The sequence below is a fragment of the Mustelus asterias genome, chromosome 16, assembly GCF_964213995.1.
Source record: "Mustelus asterias chromosome 16, sMusAst1.hap1.1, whole genome shotgun sequence".
Taxonomy (NCBI): Eukaryota; Metazoa; Chordata; class Chondrichthyes; order Carcharhiniformes; family Triakidae; genus Mustelus; species Mustelus asterias.
The window spans coordinates 77,520,741-77,539,486 of NC_135816.1; the positions used below are offsets into that span (position 1 = coordinate 77,520,741).

The window sequence follows — 18,746 nt, forward strand, 5'->3', positions numbered from 1 at the left end:
TAATTTATATTTTTGTGAGTGTGCACAGGTGCATGTGTGCGCGTGTGTGAAATTCAGACCAAGTTAACCGCTTTCTATGTTAATTTCGAGAAAGCCTGTCCTGATTGGTTCTTTCATGATCACAGAGTGTAAACACTTAAGTATTCACTAAATTAGCAAGAGTGTCCTTTTGAAACAAAAAAAACCTGTCAAACAAGGAGATGGAAGCCATTCTATCTCTCTTACCTGATCGCAACAACACACGAACGTCAACAGATATAGAACATAGAACATTACAGGCCCTTCGGCCCTTGGCCCTCGATGTTGCGCCGTCCTATGAAACCAATCTAAAGCCCATCTAACCTATACATTCCAATATCATCCATATGTTTATCCAATGACCATTTGAATGCCCTTAATGTTGGCGAGTCCACTACTGCTGCAGGCAGGGCATTCCACACCCTTACTACTCTCTGAGTAAAGAACCTACCTCTGACATCTGTCCTATATCTATCACCCCTCAATTTAAAGCTATGTCCCATCGTGCTAGCCATCACCATAGAACATAGACATAGACATAGAACATCCGACGAAAAAGGCTCTCACTATCCACACTATCTAATCCTCTGATCATCTTGTATGCCTCTATTAAGTCACCTCTTAACCTTCTTCTCTCGAGCGAAAACAGCCTCAAGTCCCTCAGTCTTTCCTCATAAGACCTTCCCACCATACCAGGCAACATCCTGGTAAATCTCCTCTGCACCCTTTCTAATGCTTCCACATCCTTCCTATAATGCGGCGACCAGAACTGTACGCAATACTCCAAGTGCGGCCGCACCAGAGTTTTGTACAGCTGCAACATGACCTCATGGCTCCGAAACTCAATCCCTCTACCAATAAAAGCTAACACACCGTACGCCTTCTTGACAACCCTATCAACCTGGGTGCCAATTTTCAGGGATCTATGCACATGGACACCGAGATCTCTCTGCTCATCCACACTACCAAGTATCTTACCATTAGCCCAGTACTCTGTATTCCTGTTACTCCTTCCAAAGTGAATCACCTCACACTTTTCCGCATTAAACTCCATTTGCCACCTCTCAGCCCAGGTCTGCAGCTTATCTATGTCCCTCTGTAACCTGCAACATCCTTCCACATTGTCCACAACTCCACCGACTTTAGTGTCATCCGCAAATTTACTAATCCATCCTTCTACGCCCTCATCCAGGTCATTTATAAAAATGACAAACAGCAGTGGCCCCAAAACAGATCCTTGCGGTACACCACGAGTAACTGAACTCCAGGATGAACATTTCCCATCAACCACCACCCTCTGTCTTCTTACAGCTAGCCAATTTTTGATCCAAACCGCTAAATCACCCTCAATCCCATGCGTCCGTATTTTCTGCAATAGCTTACCGTGGGGAACCTTATCAAACGCTTTACTGAAACCCATATACACCACATCAACCGCTTTACCCTCATCCACCTCTTTGGTCACCTTCTCAAAGAACTCAATAAGGTTTGTGAGACACGACCTACCCATCACAAAACCGTGTTGACTATTCCTAATCACATTATTCCTTTCTAGATTATTATAAATCCTATCTCTTATAATCCTTTCCAAAACTTTGCCCACATCAGAAATAAGGCTCACTAGTCTATAATTACCAGGGTTATCTCTACTCCCCTTCTTGAACAAGGGGACAACATTTGCTACCCTCCAGTCTTCTGGCACTATTCCTGTAGACAATGATGACATAAAGATCAAAGCCAAAGGCTCTGCAATCTGCTCCCTAGCTTCCCAGAGAATCCTAGGATAAATCCCATCCGGCCTAGGGGACTTATCTATTTTCACACTTTCCAGAATTGCTAATACCTCCTCCTTATGAACCTCAATCCCGTCTAGTCCAATAGCCTGTATCTCAGTATTCTCCTCGACAACATTGTCTTTTTCCTGTGTGAATACTGACGAAAAATATTCATTTAGAGCCTCTCCTATCTCTTCAGACTCCACGCACAACTTCCCACTACTAGAACAAAGAACAATACAGCACAGGAACAGGTCCTTCGGCCCTCCAAGCCCACGCCGCTCCATGGTCCAAACTAGACCATTCTTTTGTATCCCTCCATTCTCACTCCGTTCATATGGCTGTCTAGATAAGTCTTAAACGTTCCCAGTGTGTCTGCCTCCACCACCTTGCCTGGCAGCGCATTCCAGGCCCCCACCACCCTCTGTGTAAAATATGTCCTTCTGATATCTGTGTTAAACCTCCCCCCCTTCACCTTGAACCTATGACCCCTCGTGAACGTCACCACCGACCTGGGGAAAAGCTTCCCACCGTTCACCCTATCTATGCCTTTCATAATTTTATACACCTCTATTAAGTCTCCCCTCATCCTCCGTCTTTCCAGGGAGAACAACCCCAGTTTACCCAATCTCTCCTCATAACTAAGCCCCTCCATACCAGGTAACATCCTGGTAAACCTCCTCTGTACTCTCTCCAAAGCCTCCACGTCCTTCTGGTAGTGTGGCGACCAGAACTGGACGCAGTATTCCAGATGCGGCCGAACCAACGTTCTATACATCTGCAACATCAGACCCCAACTTTTATAGTCTTTGCCCCGTTCTATAAAGGCAAGCATGCCATATGCCTTCTTCACCACCTTCTCCACCTGTGACGTCACTTTCAAGGATCTGTGGACTTGCACACCCAGGTCCCTCTGCGTATCTACACCCTTTATGGTTCTGCCATTTTTCATATAGCTCCTCCCTACATTATTTCTACCAAAATGCATCACTTCGCATTCATCAGGATTGAACTCCATCTGCCATTTCTTTTCCCAAATTTCCAGCCTATCTATATCCTTCTGTAGCTTCTGACAATGCTCCTCACTATCTGCAAGTCCTGCCAATTTTGTGTCGTCCGCAAACTTACTGATCACCCCAGTTACACCTTCTTCCAGATCATTTATATAAATCACAAACAGCAGAGGTCCCAATATAGAGCCCTGCGGAACACCACTAGTCACAGGCCTCCAGCCGGAAAAAGACCCTTCCACTACCACCCTCTGTCTTCTGTGACCAAGCCAGTTCTCCACCCATCTAGCCACCTCCCCCTTTATCCCATGAGATCCAACCTTTTTCACCAGCCTACCATGAGGGACTTTGTCAAACGCTTTACTAAAGTCCATATAGACGACATCCACGGCCCTTCCCTCGTCAACCATTCTGGTCACTTCTTCAAAAAACTCCACCAGGTTAGTGAGGCATGACCTCCCTCTCACAAAACCATGCTGACTATTGTTAATGAGTTTATTCCTTTCTAAATGCGCATACATCCTATCTCTAAGAATCTTCTCCAACAACTTCCCCACCACGGACGTCAAGCTCACCGGCCTATAATTACCTGGGTTATAAGAACATAAGAACATAAGAAATAGGAGCAGGAGTAGGCCATCTAGCCCCTCGAGCCTGCCCCACCATTCAATAAGATCATGGCTGATCTGACGTGGATCAGTACCACTTACCCGCCTGATCCCCATAACCCTTAATTCCCTTACCGATCAGGAATCCATCCATCCGCGCTTTAAACATATTCAGCGAGGTAGCCTCCACCACCTCAGTGGGCAGAGAATTCCAGAGATTCACCACCCTCTGGGAGAAGAAGTTCCTCCTCAACTCTGTCTTAAACCGACCCCCCTTTATTTTGAGGCTGTATCCTTCCTACCCTTCTTAAATAACGGGACCACATTAGCTATCCTCCAATCCTCTGGGACCTCACCTGCGTCCAGTGACGAGACAAAGATTTGCGTCAGAGGCCCAGCGATTTCATCTCTCGTCTCCCTGAGCAGCCTTGGATAGATTCCATCAGGCCCTGGGGATTTGTCAATCTTTATATTCTCTAACAAACCTAACACTTCCTCCTTTGTAATGGAGATTTTCTCCAACGGTTCACCACTCCCCTCCGAGAAACTCCCAGTCAACACATCCCTCTCCTTTGTGATTACCGACGCAAAGTATTCATTTAGGATCTCCCCTACTTCTTTGGGCTCCAAGCATAATTCCCCACTTTTGTCCCTGAGAGGTCTGATTTTTTCCCTGACAACCCTTTTGTTCCTAACGTATGAATAAAATGCCTTGGGATTCTCCTTAATCCTGTCTGCCAAGGACATTTCGTGACCCCTTTTTGCTCTTCTAATTCCCCGTTTGAGTCCTTTCCTACTTTCTTTGTACTCCTCCAGAGCTCCCTCCGTTTTTAGCTGCCTGGACCTACCATACGCCTCTCTTTTCTTTTTGACCAGTCCCTCAATTTCCCTGGTTATCCACGGTTCTCGAATCCTACCCTTCCTATCCTTCTTTTTAACAGGCACATGCATGTCCTGTAGCCCTAACAACTGTTCCTTAAAAGACTCCCACATGCCAGATGTGGATTTACCCTCAAACAACCTCTCCCAATCAAGAGCTGCCAATTTCTGCCTAATTACTGTCCTTGACTGGCCCTAATCTTGCCCTAGTCATTCTTTTATTCCTGACATACCTATAGAAAGCTTTAGGGTTTTCCTTGATCCTACCTGCCAAAGACTTCTCATGTCTCCTCCTGGCTCTTCTTAACTCTCTCTTTAGGTCCTTCCTGGCTAACTTGTAACTCTCAAGCTCCCTAACTGAGCCTTCACGTCTCATCTTTACATAAGTCTCCTTCTTCCTCTTCACAAGAGATTCAACTTCTTTAGTAAACCATGGTTCCCTCGCTCGACCACTTCCTCCCTGCCTGACAGGTACATATTTATCAAGGACATGCAGTAGCTGTTCCTTTAACAAGTTCCACATTTCAATTGTGCCCATCCCCTGCAGTTTCCTTCCCCATCCTATGCATCCTAAATCTCGCCTAATCGCATCATAATTTCCTTTCCCCCAGCTATAACTCTTGCCCTGCGGTATATACCTATCCTTTTCCATCGCTAAAGTAAACGTAACCAAATTGTGGTCACTATCACCAAAGTGCTCACCTACCTCCAAATCTAACACCTGATAAAGATATAGATCTCACATCAACATTGTGGTGAAGATTTCCTTTATCACTGTATTTAAAGCAGTTTAAATCAGGAACCAAAGAAACCATACAGTTCAGAATGAGGCCAATCAGCCCACAAGTCTGCACCAACTCTCATCTTACACAGCTAACCCCCTTGCCCCATCCCCACCTCCCTGCCCTCCCCAATCCCCAAATCCATGGCCAATCCACCTAACCTGTACATCTATGGACTATGAGAGGAAACCGGAGCACCCAGAGGAAACCCAAGCAGGCACAGGGAGAATGTGCAAATGCCACACACAGTCACCCAAGCCTGGAACTGAACCTGGGTCCTGGCACTGTGAAGCAGCATTGTTAAGCACTCTGTCTATGCACCAACTTTACAAGTTGCTGACTCTGGCTGGATTCAGTTTTGCTCCAATGCCCAATCTTTTTTAAAGTTAAATAATTTAGAACCATAGAAAATTACAGCTCAGAAACAGGCCTTTTGGCCCTTCTCATCTGTGCTGAACCATTTTTTGCCTAGTCCCACTGACCTGCACTTGGACCATATCCCTCCACACCCCTCTCATCCATGAACCCGTCCAAGTTTTTCTTAAATGTTAAAAGTGACCCCCGCATTTACCACTTTATCTGGCAGCTCATTCCACACTCCCACCACTCTCTGCGTGAAGAAGCTCCCCCTAATATTCCCTTTAAACTTTTCTCCTTTCACCCTTAACCCATGCCCTCTGGTTTTTTTCTCCCCTAGCCTCAGTGGAAAAAGCCTGCTTGCATTCACTCTATCTATACCCATCAAAATCTTATACACCTCTATCAAATCTCCCCTCAATCTTCTACGCTCCAGGTAATAAAGTCCCAACCTATTCAATCTCTCTCTGTAACTCAGCTTCTCCAGTCCCGGCAACATCCTTGTGAACCTTCTCTGCACTCTTTCAACCTTATTTACATCCTTCCTGTAACTAGGTGACCAAAACTGTGCACAATACTCCAAATTCGGCCTCACCAATGCCTTATATAACCTTACCATAACACTCCAACTTTTATACTCGATACTCCGATTTATAAAGGTCAATGTACCAAAGGCACTCTTTACGACCCTATCCACCTGTGACGTCACTTTTAGGGAATTCTGTACCTGTATTCCCAGATCCCTCTGTTCAACTGCACTCTTCAGAGTCCTACCATTTACCCTATGCATTCTACTTTGGTTTGTCCTTCCAATGTGCAATATCTCACACTTAATTTCCATTGGTGAACAAGGAAAGCTGATATAACAACCATGTGAAGACTTTTCAGAAATTAGAATTAAATGGAAATGACAATTCCACAGTGAGGCTGCTCTTGGCTTTGTTCTTCAAGTAGAAAATTGGTACCTTGCCTTAACAACAGTGGCACATTGGCACAGTGGTTCGCACTGCTGCCTCACAGCACTAGGGACCTGGGTTTGATTCCCGGCCTCCAGTCACTGTCTGTGCGGAATCTGCACGTTCTCCCTGTGTCTGCGTGGGAGAATATATGATCGAGGTGCTCCGGTTTCCTCCCACAGTCCAAAGATGTGCGGGTTAGGTGCATTGGCCATGATAAATTGCCCCTTAGTGTCAGGGGGACTAGTTAGGGTAAAAGCATGAGGTTATGGGGATAGGGCCTGGGTGGGATTGTGGTCCGAATGGCCTCCTTCTGCACTGCAGGATTCTATGATTCTATGAACTGATCCAGCAACTATTGAGACCTCATCTGCCTACCAATGCTCTCAATTCGCATTCCACTGTTCTGGCTACATGTTCAAGTGTCTTAATTAATACAAGCCTCTGTAAACTTGCTCAATTATCTGCTATTTGTAATGGGCAGCTCATAGAAATCATAGAAACCCTACAGTGCAGAAGGAGGCCATTCGGCCCATCGAGTCTGCACCGACCACAATCCCACCCAGGCCCTACCCCCACATATTTACCCACTAATCCCTCTAACCTACACATCTCAGGACTCTAAGGGGCAATTTTTAACCTGGCCAATCAACCTAACCCGCACATCTTTGGATATGCTCCGACATAAATACCTATCAGTCGGCTGATTTTGAGAAGGTACCTGCATAGTCCGAGTCATTGGAAATCGGTTTTGCTGCACATATCTTGATCTGATGAGCTTCTTCATCATTTGAAGGAGGTGGTTCATAGTCATTGTCACTGTTGTGTCCTTCACCACCTTCAGTTGGTGATTCGTAATCTCCGCCATCATCTCCAGAGTCTTGCTCTTGATCTGGGTCCTCATAGTCATCATCATCCTCCGTCTGAATGATACAAAATTTACTTTTAATATCAAACCTTTACAGGAAGCATCAGTGAAAATATTTCAGTTACACTTTTCAGGAGCAGAGTAATGTGAAAAGGCAAATGAAATTACTTACAAATTCATCTGAATCCCATCCAATGTCCTCATCGGGTCTATAATCTGTAATGACAGAGCAACAACAAACAAGTGTGGAGTCTGTGTGCGAGAGAGTTGAGCAAAGTGTCTAAATTGATGTTGCCACTCTGAAGTTGATACAAGACTGCAGCCCTGGGATGACATTCCTTCCAGCTACTCCTCCAACACCAACAACTTGCATTTATATACCACCTTTAACATAGTGAAAGTCTCAAACTACAACACAGGACCAGTGAGCAGATGGTGAGCTAAATAAGGACATAGAAATCATAGAAACCCTACAGTACAGAAAGAGGCCATTCGGCCCATCGAGACTGCACCGACCACAATCCCACCCAGGCCCTACCCCCATATCCCTACATATTTTACCCGCTAATCCCTCTAACCTACGCATCCCAGGACACTAAGGGCAATTTTAGGATGGCCAATCAACCTAACCCGCACATCTTTGGAATGTGGGAGGAAACCGGAGCACCCGGAGGAAACCCACGCAGACACGAGGAGAATGTGCAAACTCCACGCAGACAGTGACCCAAGCCGGGAATCGAACCCAGGTCCCTGGAGCTGTGAAGCAGCAGTGCTAACCACTGTGCTACCATGCCGCCGACAGGTGACCAAAACCTTGAAAATACTGAGAAAAGACCGTGAAACACTTGGATGTGGAAATATTTCAAGGTCAATGTTGCTCATCTCTGATCAGCATATACACAGACACTCTAGTGGTGAAGTGTCTCAAGTTGGGAACATGCTGTGAACCACGGCACCTCGATCATATATCGTGGTTACACTCATTGTTCTGGGTCACATTAACTCAAACCCCAAACCTATTGGATTATCACACTACTTAAAGGAGAAAGGAATTTTAGTGCATGTATAACATCTGCCCAATGATATCACTCTCACTGGTGAATAGGAAGTTGAGACCCACTCCAGTGACTTGAACAGGTTGACATCCTAGTGCACTATTGAGGGAGAGCTGCATTGCCAGAGGTGCAGTTTTGCAGATGAGACATGAAGCCGAGGCCCCATGTGCCCTAACTCTCAGATGACACAAAAGATCCAATGGCACAATTTCATAGATGAGCAGGAAATTTCTCCCAGTGTCTTGGTCAGGATCACTTAATCCAGATCACGAAATGAGATTATCTGAACATTACCACATGACCAAATTAGCTATTGGGTTTCCTACACTGCAACAATGACTAGCTTCAAAAATACTGAATAAAACAGGTTATAAAAGGTGCTACATAAAGGCAAGTTTTTTTAAACTCTAATGCTGGGTGTATTTATTGAAGTGAAATGTTGCTTTGAAGCAACGCAATAGATAATGAATTAAGTGAAGAGATTAAGAGGAGGGGCAGGGAAATATCTCAATACAGAGAGTTGTGGGGCTGTGGAATTCAGTTCCAGGATTCATGCTGGAGGCAGAAACTGTGTCAACGTTGTAGATTAGATTGGAGAGACAGATGAAGGAAAAGGATCTGGAAAAGGGTGGGTGAATGTGATTATAACTGTTATGCTGCAACTGTACAGGACCTTGGTGAGATCACATTTGGAATATTGTGTGCAGTTCTGGTCACCTCACTATAAGAAGGATGTGGAAGCGCTGGAAAGAGTGCAGAGGAGATTTACCAGGATGCTGCCTGGTTTGGAGGGTAGGTCTTATGAGGAAAGGTTGCGGGAGCTAGGGCTGTTCTCTCTGGAGCGGAGGAGGCTGAGGGGAGACTTAATAGAGGTTTATAAAATGATGAAGGGGATAGATAGAGTGAACGTTCAAAGACTATTTCCTCGGGTGGATGGAGCTATTACAAGGGGGCATAACTATAGGATTCGTGGTGGGAGATATAGGAAGGATATCAGAGGTAGGTTCTTTACGCAGAGAGTGGTTGGGGTGTGGAATGGACTGCCTGCAGTGATAGTGGAGTCAGACACTTTAGGAACATTTAAGCGGTTATTGGATAGGCACATGGAGCACACCAGGATGACAGGGAGTGGGATAGCTTGATCTTGGTTTCAGATAAAGCTCGGCACAACATCGTGGGCCGAAGGGCCTGTTCTGTGCTGTACTGTTCTATGTTCTATAACTATTTGTTCATGTGGAGAGAATTGATTGGGCCAAATGGTTTGTTGTAAAATTCAATATATTTCAGTACATGGTAATATACTTAATACAGTCACAGATTCACGAGCAAGGTGTGACATTAAACCTCTGGCCACTATGTAACTCCAGTCCCATATACACATGATTGGCTCTGAAGGCAAGCTATGGTTGTATCAAAGTTAATAAATTGAGATGCAGATCAACCTGGACCTAAGTGAATAGTTTTCACTTAATTTTTGACATTATGTTGGTACTGAAAATCATATGATCAGAGAAACTCCCAGGTGACTTCCAAGTTTCTGATTCTGTTTCAGTTCCCATCACTGCCTTCTCCCTTTTCTTTTAATTTATGCAAAACACTTCACATTTACAAGTGATAAATATTACTGCTTAATCACTTTATTGTTGAAACCTAGGGACCCACGATAACAGCAGCATCTCACACAGCACTTCCAAAGATTCTATTCCCAGCCTCAGGCTTTAGTAAATTATTGTCACTTTGCACGCAGATGTTGACAGGTCTTTCCTGTGGGATAAGTTTAGCATGAATCTTCAGACTTTCCCAAACACAGTCAATGACATTCGGGGTCAGGATTGAAAGAAAGGAATTTGCACAGTCAAAACTTCCCCATCTCTGATCTGCCTTCTGCAGAGTGTGTGGCATTCTGGGGAAGAGCCATTTTTACCAGCAGGTAAGGGCTCCACTTGGGAAAACAGAACGAGTAACATCATGAACATGGGTATGCCTTTAAGCCCCTCATGTCTGCTTCACCATTCACTTAGGTCCAGGTTGATCTGCACCTCAATTTATTAACTTTGATACAACCATAGCTTGCCTTCAGGGCCAATCATGTGTATATGGGACTGGAGTCACATACAGGCCACAGGTTTAATGTCACATCTTGCTCTAGAATCTGTGACTGCATTAAGTTTATTACCATTGCTTTAGATTATTAAGTAGCTCTAGAAGTTCAAGCTGGCATGATCTTATAGAATGGTGGAGCAGATTTGAGGGGCTGAGTGGCCTATTCCTGCTCTTAATTTGAATGTTCCTATGTTAGCTGCTTCCCTGCAGCAGACATCCCTGATGTATCCCTGAAGGCGAAGGGAAGGATGGGGTGGGGTGGGTGGAGCGAAGGTAGGGAAGTGAGAGATGGTAAAGAGCTAGGGTGGGGATGGACACTTGAAGAAAGTGAGGGTGGTAGGCAACAGAAACTGGAGAAGGATAAGAGAACAGGAGCAAAGGGACAATAAGTGGATGAAGGAGGGGGGTTGCGGGGCAGCCTCAGAGGAACAAAGACAAGCATAGGGGCAAGGAGGGGGGAGCAGGGCAGGATGGGGGGGGGCACAGCCAGAGGCAAAAAGTAAAATTAGAAACCAACGAGATATAGGCAAGCAGATAGAGACAGTACCAGTGATTTGAAAATGATATGGAAGGCAAAACACACACAATTTGAGCAATCTCAAGGGACCTTAACTAACAATAGCACAGACTTCTAGATTTCATATGAGACGAAACTAAGCTGCTGCCTTTCGAGTATAAAATTGTGTATTTTAAATTGTTTGAAAGCAGTTTACGGTTTTAAATGGCCAAGTCCCAGCGATAGCCAGCATAAAATAATGAGCTGTCTAATCTGGCCGTTCCCAGTGCACAAACTGCTGAATTGGGCTGTCCTCTTTCAGGCCTGATTTCATTTCATATCTTGCACTTTACCTGATTAATAAGATTCATGGCATCTGCAAAACCATCAAATGAAAGAGATTATAGCTAATGGATTGCACAAACCCCATCCAGTTTGTCTCTCCAGTATTTTCTAATCAAACAGCTCAGGACAAGAAGGCCATTCAGCCCATCTGAGATGTGCTAGTTCTTTGAAAGAGCTCTTCGAAATTCTATTAGTCTCACTCCCTCCACCACTGCTCATTCCCCTTGGTCCTTTAACCTTTTAATTTTCAATATTTCTCCAAATCCATTTTGAAAGTTATAATTGAATCTGCTTCCACCGCTCTGTCAGGCAGTGGCTTCCAGATCATGGCAGTTTTACACTATACTTTATTTCCTATCTTACTGAAATCAGTGGGTGTGGTGTAAAACGCGCAGTTGTGCTGATCACAACTGCCCATTTTACATTGAACTATGACGTTGCGGCAATTACGGAGACTTGGATAAAAGAAGGACAGGACTTGTAGCTTAGCATTCCAAGATTCCAAGGCGGTACGGTAGCACAGTGGTTAGCACTGCTGCTTCACAGCTCCAGGGTCCCGGGTTCGATTCCCGGCTCGGGTCACTGTCTGTGTCGAGTTTGCACATTCTCCTCGTGTCTGCGTGGGTTTCCTCCGGGTGCTCCGGTTTCCTCCCACAGTCCAAAGATGTGCGGGTTAGGTTGATTGGCCAGGTTAAAAAAATTGCCCCTTAGAGTCCTGGGATGCGTAGGTTAGAGGGATTAGCGGGTAAAATATGTGGGGGTAGGGCCTGGGTGGGATTGTGGTCGGTGCAGACTCGATGGGCCGAATGGCCTCCTTCTGCACTGTAGGGTTTCTATGATGATTTAGATTCTTCAGACAAGATAGAGGATGACAAAAATGGTGGGGGTGTTGCTTTACTCATTAGGGAGAAGGTCACAGCTATACAGAGGGAGGATGCTTTGGTGGGATCTTGCAGTGAGGCCATATAGGTAGAACTCAGGAACAGGAGTGGTGCAATCATACTGTTGAAGTTGTACTACAGACCTTCCAATAGCCAGCATGAAGTGAAGGAATATATCAGATTATGGAAAGATGTAAAAACAACAGGGTTGTTGTGATGGATGATTTTAACTTCCCCAACATAGACTGGGATTCTTGTAGTGCCAGGGGCTTGGATGGGGCAGAGTTTGTTCAGTGTGTCCAAGAGTGCTTCTTCAGGCAATATGTTGATAATCCATCAGAAAGGGGCTATCTGAGACCTGATTCTGAGAAACGAGCCCTTGACAGGTGATTGATGTCTCAGCAGGAGACCATTTTGGGAACAGTGATCACAACTCTATGGGCCCTATTTTACCAAAAATTCGTGCCCGCGGTAAAGTCGAGCGTCAGGCCTTTAACGCGATCTGCACCCGAATCCGAGCACATCGCGGCTTTTCCGACACCCGATCCGGGCGCGGGTCCGGTCCGCACCCGAATCGGGCAGCCCGACGATTTAAATGCATTAACATGCATTTAAATCGACTTAATGAAGCGCGCGCCCAACTGTACCGCCAAATCCCACTTTACCGTCTTCTGGCCCATTCCGGATCCGCACTGTAAGCGGATTTCTATTCTGCAGGGGAACCTCTGAAGCCCTCTCTGCCCTTGTGAAGTCACCATCCTCCATTGCTAATGTATGCCTACTTGTGACTATTAAACTTTACTTTACCTGAGTGGACCAACTCTTTCTCTCGCTACTCGCTTGTTCCTAATATATGCATAAAACACCTTGGGGGATTCTCCTTAATCCCATCTGCCAAGGACATTTTGTGACCCCCTCTTTGCCCTCCTAACTTCCTGTTTGAGCTCTTTTCTACTTTCCCTGTGTTCTTCAAATGCTTCATCTGTTTTTAGTTGCCTAGACCTCATGTGTGCATCCTTTTGCTTTTTGACTCGCAATTTCCCTGGTCATCCACGGTTCCTGAATCCTGCCTTTGCCTGTCCTTCCTTTTCATAGGCACATCCCTGTCCTGCACTCCAATCAATTGTTCCTTAAAAGACTCCCACATGCCAAAAGTGGATTTACCCTCAAACAGCCTCTTCCAAACAACAACCTCCAAATTCGGCCTAATCCGGTTGTAGTTAGCCTTCCCCCAATTTAACACCTCAACCTGAGGACAACACTTGTCCTTTTCCATCAGTATCCGAAAGCTTACGGAATTGTGGTCACTGTTGGCCACATGTTCCCCCACTGCAACTTTGATGACCTGGCCGGCTTATTCCCTCGTACTATGTCCAGTATAGCCCCCTCTCTCGTCGGACTATCCACATATTGTTCCAAAAGATGCTCCTGGACACACTTAATAAATTCCTCACCATCTGGACTCCTAGCCCTAAGGGATTTCCTGTCAATATGGGGAAAATTAAAGTCTCCCATTACAACAACCCTATTATTTTTATATCTGTCTAGAATCTGCTTACATATTTGTTCTTCACTTCCTGTGGGCTGTTGGAGGCCTGTAGTACACCTCCATCATAGTGACTGCTCCCTTCCTGTTTCCTGTATTACAAAGAACAAAGAACAGTACAGCACAGGAAACAGGCCCTTCGGCCCTCCAAGCCTGTGCCGCTCCTTGGTCCAACTAGACCAATCGTTTGTATCCCTCCATTCCCAGGCTGCTCATGTGTATTGGAGGTTTTGAAAAACATTAGGGTGGACAAGTCCCCAGGGCTAGGTAGGATGTATTCAAGAATACTGAGAGAGGCGAGAGAAATTGTTGAGGCCTTGGCCAAAATCTTTGTATCCTTTGGGGTTTTAGTTCAGTCAGGCAGCATGGTCGGTGCAGGCTTAGAGGGCCAAAGGGCTTGTTCCTATGCGGTAATTTTCTCTGTTCTTTATTTGTTCTTTAGCAACGGGCAAGACACCAGAGGATTGGAGAGTAGCTAACATTGTTCCTCTGTTTAAGAAGGGCAGAAGAGAAAATCCGGGAAATTACAGACCTGTGAGCCTTAAATCAGTGGTGGGGGAATTATTGGAGAAGATTCTTTGGGATAGGATGTACTCACATCTGGAGGAGAATAGACTTATTAGCGATAGGCAGCCTGGTTTTGTGAAAGGAAGGTCGTGTCTCACAAACTTGATTGAGTTCTTTGAGGAAGTGACAAGAAAAATTGACCAAGGCAGGGCAGTGGATGTTGTATACATGGACTTTAGTAAAGCCTTCGATAAGGTTCCTTATGGCAGGCTGACACAGAAGGTCAAGTCATATGGGTTCTGAGGTGAGCTGGTAGGATGGATACAAAACTGACTTGGACATAGAAAGCAGACAGTAGCAATGGAAGGGTACTTTTCTAACTGGAGGTATGTGAAAAGCGGTGTTCCACAAGGATCAGTGCTGGGGCCTCTGTTGTTTGTAATACATATAAATGATTTGGAGGAAAATGTAGGTAGTCTGATTAGTAAATTTGCAGATGATACAAAGATTGGGGGAGTAGCAGATAGAGAGGAGGATTGTTAGAGGATAAAGCAGGATATAAATCAGCTGGAGACCTGGGCCAAAAGATGGTAGATGGAGTTTAACCTGGACAAATGTGAAATGATGCAGTTTGGAAAGTCTACCGCAGAAAAAAAGCATACAGTAAATGGTACAGCCCTTAGAAATATTAGCATACAGAGGGATCTAGACGTGCAGATCCACAGTTCTCTGAAGGTGGCAATTCAAGTGGACAAGTTGGTCAAGAAAGCGTATAACATGCTGGCCTTCATTGGTTGGGGCACTGAGTATGGGAATTGGAAAATCACGTTGCAGCTGTATAAGACTTTAGTTAGGCCACATTTGGAATATTGTGTACAATTCTGGTCACCACACTACTGGAGGATTGGAAAGGGTGCAGAACAGATTTACCAGGAGGTTGCCTGGTTTGGAGAATATGAACTTTGAAGAAGGGTTGAACAAACTTGGGTTGTTTTCATTGGAGCATCGGAGGCTGAGGGGTGACCTGATAGAAGTTTACAAGATTATGACGGGCTTGGATAGAGTGGATAGTCAGAGTCTTTTCCCAGGATCGATGGGTCAATTACTCAGGGGGAAAGTTTAAAAGAGATGCGAGGGGCAAGTTTTTCACAGGGGGTGGTAAATGCCTGGAACATGCTGCCGGAAGAGATGGTGGAAACAGATTTCATAACAACGTTCAAGAGGCATCTGGATAGATACATGAACACATGGGGAATAGAGGGATATGGACCACATAGAGGCTAGAAAATAATAGGTTAGAGAGGCACTTGTGTCGGCACAGACTTGGTGGGCTGAAGGGCCTGTTCCTGTGCTGTATTGTTCTTTCTTACTCTATCGTCACGGTCCAACTTCACTTTTTATTTTTCTCTGGCCTTCAGTCAGAGAGAATTCATAAGAGCAGAAGAAACAGGAGCAAGGGTCAGTCAAATGACTGCCACCTCCCTTCCCACTGGAGTCTGCTCAGCTATTTAATATGATCCTGTGTGAATGTCCACATCAGTTCCACTTTCCTACCCTATTTTCATATCCCTGATTTCCTTAATTCCCCAAAATTCTATCCATCTCTATCTTGAACCTAGTCAATGACTGAGTACCCAAAGCCCTCTGAGACAAAGGATTCCCAACATTTACATCCTGGTAGCTGAATTGTTTGAAAAGATTACTAGTCCTCAACAAATAATGCAGTAGAGATGTGCTGCAGAAAGAGATAGGGGAGTTTCGAAACCCTACACAGGAAGTGGTAAAGCAAGGTTTTTACAGAGAAATTTACTGGTTCAGTAAGTTCCACATTTCTCACTAGTTTCTGAGTGGAAGCAAATGTACTCTGACAGGAGGGGAAATGAGAGACACCAGTTACCTCTGTGTATCTCGAGTGGTTGGATTAGTACTATGGGCAGTAGGGCAGGAGCATCTTTAATCATGAGTTGAACAGTTCAGAGTTAGCACACTCATCTGAGATGGTCAGAGACAAGAATCAACTAATACAAAATTGTTTACATTATCGATTGTGGGAGCTCGGTGTTTTCATGTTTTCTACCGATAACAACAGTAACTGTGTAGTTCATTGACTGTAAAGGGACATGTTTATGGGACATTTAGGGACATGACCGGCGCAACTTGTGGGCCGAAGGGCCTGTTTGTGCTGTATTTTTTTCTATGTTCTATGTTCTAAAGTGCTTGGATTGAGCTAAGACCTCGAAAGCAGCAATATGCAAACTTTTCTAATTATTCAAATCAGTTAGCTAGATCAGAGCCAATAGTCAGGACGACTGTATTTTCCAGAAATATAGATATAATTGTATTTAAACACAGGAAAGGACATCTGCAGAGATCGAGCTCCTCATTTCACACAGCCATACCTGTAGATTCCTGGATTATTTGATTCTGATGCCTAAACATAAAACAAAAACAGTGAGTTAAATTAAAATGATAAACTGGAACTGACATTTCATGCACTGGGGTCAAAATACAACATTGATAAAGACACAAAAGAGATGGCATTCAATTGGCATTCATTATTTCGGTGCCTGAAAACCCTTGTCTATTACATCCCCAACCATTACAATCCAGCCTGTTATACCCCCACCCACCATTTCCTTATCCATTACACCCCAATTGAAGTCCTGCCTGTTATACCCCTGCTCATTACACCCTCACCAATTACAATCCTGCCTATTATACACCTGCCTATTACACCTCCCACCTATTATAATGCTACCTATTACACTGCCATCCATTACAATCTGGCTTGTTATACTCCTGCCTATTACACCCCCCATTGTCCATTGTCAACTTACAACATACAAGTCCATTGTCAACTTGTCGGAGTACACACTTCAACCAGATGAAATCGAAGTTCTCAGCCGATGGCTCAATTTCTACCCCACCACCAAAATAGACCCCATCATAGAACATAGAACATAGAAAGCCACAGCACAAACAGGCCCTTCGGCCCACAAGTTGCGCCGATCACATCCCCACCTCTAGGCCTATCTATAGCCCTCAATCCCATTAAATCCCATGTACTCATCCAGAAGTCTCTTAAAAGACCCCAACGAGTTTGCCTCCACCACCACCGACGTCAGCCGATTCCACTCACCCACCACCCTCTGAGTGAAAAACTTACCCCTGACATCTCCTCTGTACCTACCCCCCAGCACCTTAAACCTGTGTCCTCTCGTAGCAACCATTTCAGCCCTTGGAAATAGCCTCTGAGAGTCTACCCTATCCAGACCTCTCAACATCTTGTAAACCTCTATCAGGTCACCTCTCATCCTTCGTCTCTCCAGGGAGAAGAGACCAAGCTCCCTCAACCTATCCTCATAAGGCATGCCCCCCAATCCAGGCAACATCCTTGTAAATCTCCTCTGCACCCTTTCAATGGCTTCAACATCTTTCCTGTAATGAGGTGACCAGAACTGCGCGCAGTACTCCAAGTGGGGTCTAACCAGGGTCCTATAAAGCTGCAGCATTATCTCCCGACTCCTAAACTCAATCCCTCGATTAATGAAGGCCAGTACGCCGTACGCCTTCTTGACCGCATCCTCCACCTGCGAGGCCGATTTAAGAGTCCTATGGACCCGGACCCCAAGGTCCTTCTGATCCTCTACACTGCTAAGAATGGTACCCTTCATATTATACTGCTGCTTCATCCCATTGGATCTGCCAAAATGGATCACCACACACTTATCCGGGTTGAAGTCCATCTGCCACTTCTCCGCCCAGTCTTGCATTCTATCTATGTCTCGCTGCAACTTCTGACATCCCTCCAAACTATCCACAACACCACCTACCTTGGTGTCGTCAGCAAACTTACCAACCCATCCCTCCACTTCCTCATCCAGGTCATTTATGAAAATGACAAACAGCAAGGGTCCCAGAACAGATCCCTGGGGCACTCCACTGGTCACTGACCTCCATGCAGAGAAAGACCCCTCCACAGCCACTCTCTGCCTTCTGCAGGCAAGCCAGTTCTGGATCCACAAGGCAACAGCCCCTTGGATCCCATGCCCTCTCACTTTCTCAAGAAGTCTCGCAGCAGACACAGAGGAATTCATCAGGCGAATGAGGCTGCGGGAGTTCTTCCACAAACCCCAAGAGGCCAACAGCGAACACAATGAGACAGCCAATGAACCGGGACAGGCGACAGAGAGATCCGCAGTGCAGCAACCGAAGAGGAAAGAGTCGAATTGGACTCCTCCGGAAGGCCACTGCCCTTGACTTGACATGTATGCCCAAGCCGTCAGGAGGTGCGTCAACACCAGATTCATCACAAGACAGCTCCGAACATCACCCAAGCACAACGCAACGCCATCCGCGCTCTCAAGACCAACCGCAACATTGTCATCAAACCAGCAGACAAAGGAGGTGTCATCGTCATACTGAACAGAACGGATTACTGCAAAGAAGTGTACCGACAACTGAACAACGAGGAACACTACAGACAGTTACCCACAGATCCGACCAAAGAACACACCCGTCAACTCAACAGACTGATCAAGACCTTTGATCCGGACCTTC

At 45.4% G+C, this 18,746-nt stretch overlaps 1 protein-coding gene across 1 annotated transcript in view; it reads right to left on the bottom strand.

The window, feature by feature from the left end:
* lcp2a (lymphocyte cytosolic protein 2a) overlaps nt 1-18,746 on the bottom strand; it is a 221,733-nt gene that overhangs the window by 103,201 nt on the left and 99,786 nt on the right. The window contains exons 5-7 of the mRNA XM_078231304.1: nt 16,586-16,617; nt 7,426-7,469; nt 7,107-7,308 (exon numbers count right to left, since the gene is read on the bottom strand). Of these exons, the coding sequence (XP_078087430.1) occupies nt 7,107-7,308; nt 7,426-7,469; nt 16,586-16,617 (278 nt within the window). The remainder of the gene's footprint in view (nt 1-7,106; nt 7,309-7,425; nt 7,470-16,585; nt 16,618-18,746) is intronic.